This window comes from Cariama cristata, unplaced genomic scaffold (genome assembly GCF_000690535.1).
Source record: "Cariama cristata isolate BGI_N322 unplaced genomic scaffold, ASM69053v1 scaffold17468, whole genome shotgun sequence".
Lineage (NCBI taxonomy): Eukaryota > Metazoa > Chordata > Aves > Cariamiformes > Cariamidae > Cariama > Cariama cristata.
In genome coordinates, this window is record NW_009630158.1 from 50,602 (window position 1) to 53,613 (window position 3,012).

The following is a 3,012-nucleotide window of genomic DNA, read 5'->3' on the forward strand; positions in this document are numbered from 1 at the left end:
TTCGTTCCTGCTGCTGGGTGCCTTCCAGTGAGACATCCCAAGATATCATTGTGCCAAGGCCAATGCAGCTGTTATAAGCTTAATAAACAGACAAGCTTTTTTCCTAATTTTTAAGCTACTCAGTAGTCTTTATGAAAACAGAATGGTAACAGCTGCTTATCAAAACTAGTGCAACTTAAGGTTCACATTTATTCCTTTGTTATTTCATCTCCCATCCAAACAACTGCTTTTCTTTCAGTTTTGAAATGGAACCAATAATTGCTGGTTAGAGCATCAAAAATATTCACTTCAGACAGTTCTGAGAAAGTTTCACCAACAGAAGAGACCCTAAGAAATGTGCATCTATTTTGAAAGCTGGAATATAGTAATAAAGTGCTAGGGACAGTTGAATTGAATTACAAATATGGCTTTTGTTGCTTTAATTTTTTTTTTCTTTAGTTGGATGTCTTACACAAATACTGAAGCTGCCACATTTAAGCACTTTTTCCTGCACTGTCACTGTGGTTATATCTCTGCTGACAACTGGGGAGACCTGCACAGATTATAAAGTTTCTGAGCTGTACAGACCTGCACTGAAGCAGGTCCTCACCTGACACTTGTCTCTACCTCAATAGCATCTATTTCAGGACCCATATCCCACCCCACCCCGACTGACCATTCCACCCAAGTTTTCCTTTTAAGATCTGCTGCCACAGTACGGAGTTCCTATGTTCACTACATCAATGGTAGTGAAAGATGCCTGACTCAGTAGCGATATCTGAGTTCAGCGAACAACTCTGCCCTCACAGTTCACATCCTGAGGTCCTACCTTTGACACTTGAAGGGGTCTATTCTGCTCTGAACCTCCTTGCAGCCGGAAGCCCCAGGGGGCACCTCCAGACAGAGTGATGAGCATTTCTTCTTCAGCTCCCATGATTTCTGCACTTTGGATACTTTGTCTTCTCAACTTCAAAATGGACTCCAGTTCTTAACAAGCAGCATCTTCTACTCCCATATTCACAATTTACACTACGACTCTCCGGTCCCCCAAAAGGCCCTCTGCCTACTTTTTACTTCACGTTCACACACAAGAGAGTTGAGACTGTCAAGCCCAGCTTTCACTGCTCTTCTGGACTCTCAGCTGCTGCTCTGCCTATGATTAGACATTTGATTCTCCTCTTGGTAAGGGGCCAGAGTTGTCCTACACACGTGTCATGTCAATCTCACCCTCTGTGCCCCCCCACATACACCACAGATCTCTCACCAGAGTGTGGCTGAAAATAGCGCACCTCCTGTCTCTCCAGAGCTTTGTCTGACACTCTTAAAGCTCGAAACATTTCAGTAAAAATTTTATTGCCACTTCCCATTCCAAATGCAAATCCGAGTCACTGAGCACTCAGGATTCATTAGGGTGAGTTTCGGCAAGGACATGACACAGGCATAAACTTGTACAAGATCAGGTGATAGCACCTGACCCTGAGAAATGGAATAAAGCCAGCTTGCAACTGATGTGTTCTTCACTTGTGTTTTCTCCATGCAGCTAGTGTTACTACAGAGTAGCACTATGTGTCTGCCCTGAAAACCACAGGCAGACTATAGATGTAATTTTCTGCCTCCGCAGCTTGCTGCTCCTTGACATCCCCTACAGCCACTCCTAATATTAGACAGTGGGACCAGAATAGCCAGGATTAGCTACACAGATGGGATTCAAACAGTTCTCTGCAGGGCACCTCATATGTAGACTCCCCAATGGCCAAAAGAAGGGCTTTGCACCCGGGTCATAGAATCATAGAATAGTTTGGGTTGTAAGGAGCATTTACAGGTCATCTCATCCAACCTCCCTGCAATGAGCAGGGGCATCTGCAACTAGATCAGGTTGCTCAGAGCCCCGTCCAACCTGACCTTGCATGTTTCCAGGGATGAGGCATCTACCACCTCTCTGGGAAACCTGCGCCAGTGTTTCACCACCGTCATTGTGAAAAATTTCCTTTTATCTAGTCTAAAGCTACCCTCTTTTACTTTAAAACCATTACTCCTTGTCCTATCGCAACAAGCTGTACTAAAAATCCTGTCCCCATCGTTCTTATAAGCCCCCTTTAAGTATTGAAAGGCTGCAATAAGGTCTCCCCCGAGCCTTCTCTTCTCCAGGCTGAACAACCCCAATTCTCTCAGCCTTTCTTGACAGGAGAGGCGTTCATCCCTCTGATCATTTTTGTGGCCCTCCTCTGGACCCAGTCCAATAGGTCCGTATCTTTTCTGAACTGAGGAGTCCAGAGCTGGATGCAGTACTCCAGGTGGGGTCTCACCAGTGCGGAGTCCTTCACTGTTTTCTCTTTAGGACCATGTTAGACAAGACCTCCTGGCTATCCCAAGTCACTTTGATCCTTTGGAGTTATGGGAGAAATAAAATCCGCGTTCCCCCTTTGCTACAGGGCTTAAAACATAATTTTCTGTTAAGATCCTGACGACAAACTTATTTCTTCTTTATTCTGCATGTGCTTAGCTCTCAGTGACTAACAAATATCTTACCAATCTCTGTAATACCCTTGTACCACAACAATCAAAGGATGCAGTTTTGCTGTGACACCATTGCTCAGTTGCCTACCTCACTGCCAGTATTATACCACCACTCACAATGCCATTCCATGGCGCTAGTGGGTGCACATCAACAACATGTTACTAGGTAGTGAACAACTTTTGCACCACCATTGCACTTCGATGCAGAACTGGCCCTGGGTGGTTCCATGATCTTTCACAGGCAAGAGCACCACGATCGGTGTGGGCTGAAGCTCAGCACTGTTGGGCCGCAGTTCTGCTGCACCACGGCCATGCCCTCAACCCACAACTCGGCTACTCTTGTGGTGAAACGCTGGTTCTCAGCCTGTGCAAGCAACCTGAGAAAACGGCCCCCGTGGCTCTGTCCCCCACCACAGGCACAGCGGCCTCGTAAGAACCCTCCCGCCCCACTCGGGGCTGCGCTGGCTCAAGGGAAGTCCACGGCGCCGGTCAGGCAAGCGCGGCTCCGGCCTAGGC

The 3,012-nt window shown here is 46.8% G+C and overlaps 1 protein-coding gene across 1 annotated transcript in view; it reads right to left on the bottom strand.

Annotated features, from left to right (window-relative positions):
• Positions 1-1,124, bottom strand: part of SYNPO2L (synaptopodin 2-like) — a 36,747-nt gene extending 35,623 nt beyond the window's left edge. The window contains exon 1 of the mRNA XM_009705412.1: positions 809-1,124. Coding sequence (XP_009703714.1) covers positions 809-913 — 105 coding nt within the window. The 5' untranslated portion in view covers positions 914-1,124. The remainder of the gene's footprint in view (positions 1-808) is intronic.
• Between the last annotated feature and the right edge of the window lie 1,888 nt (positions 1,125-3,012).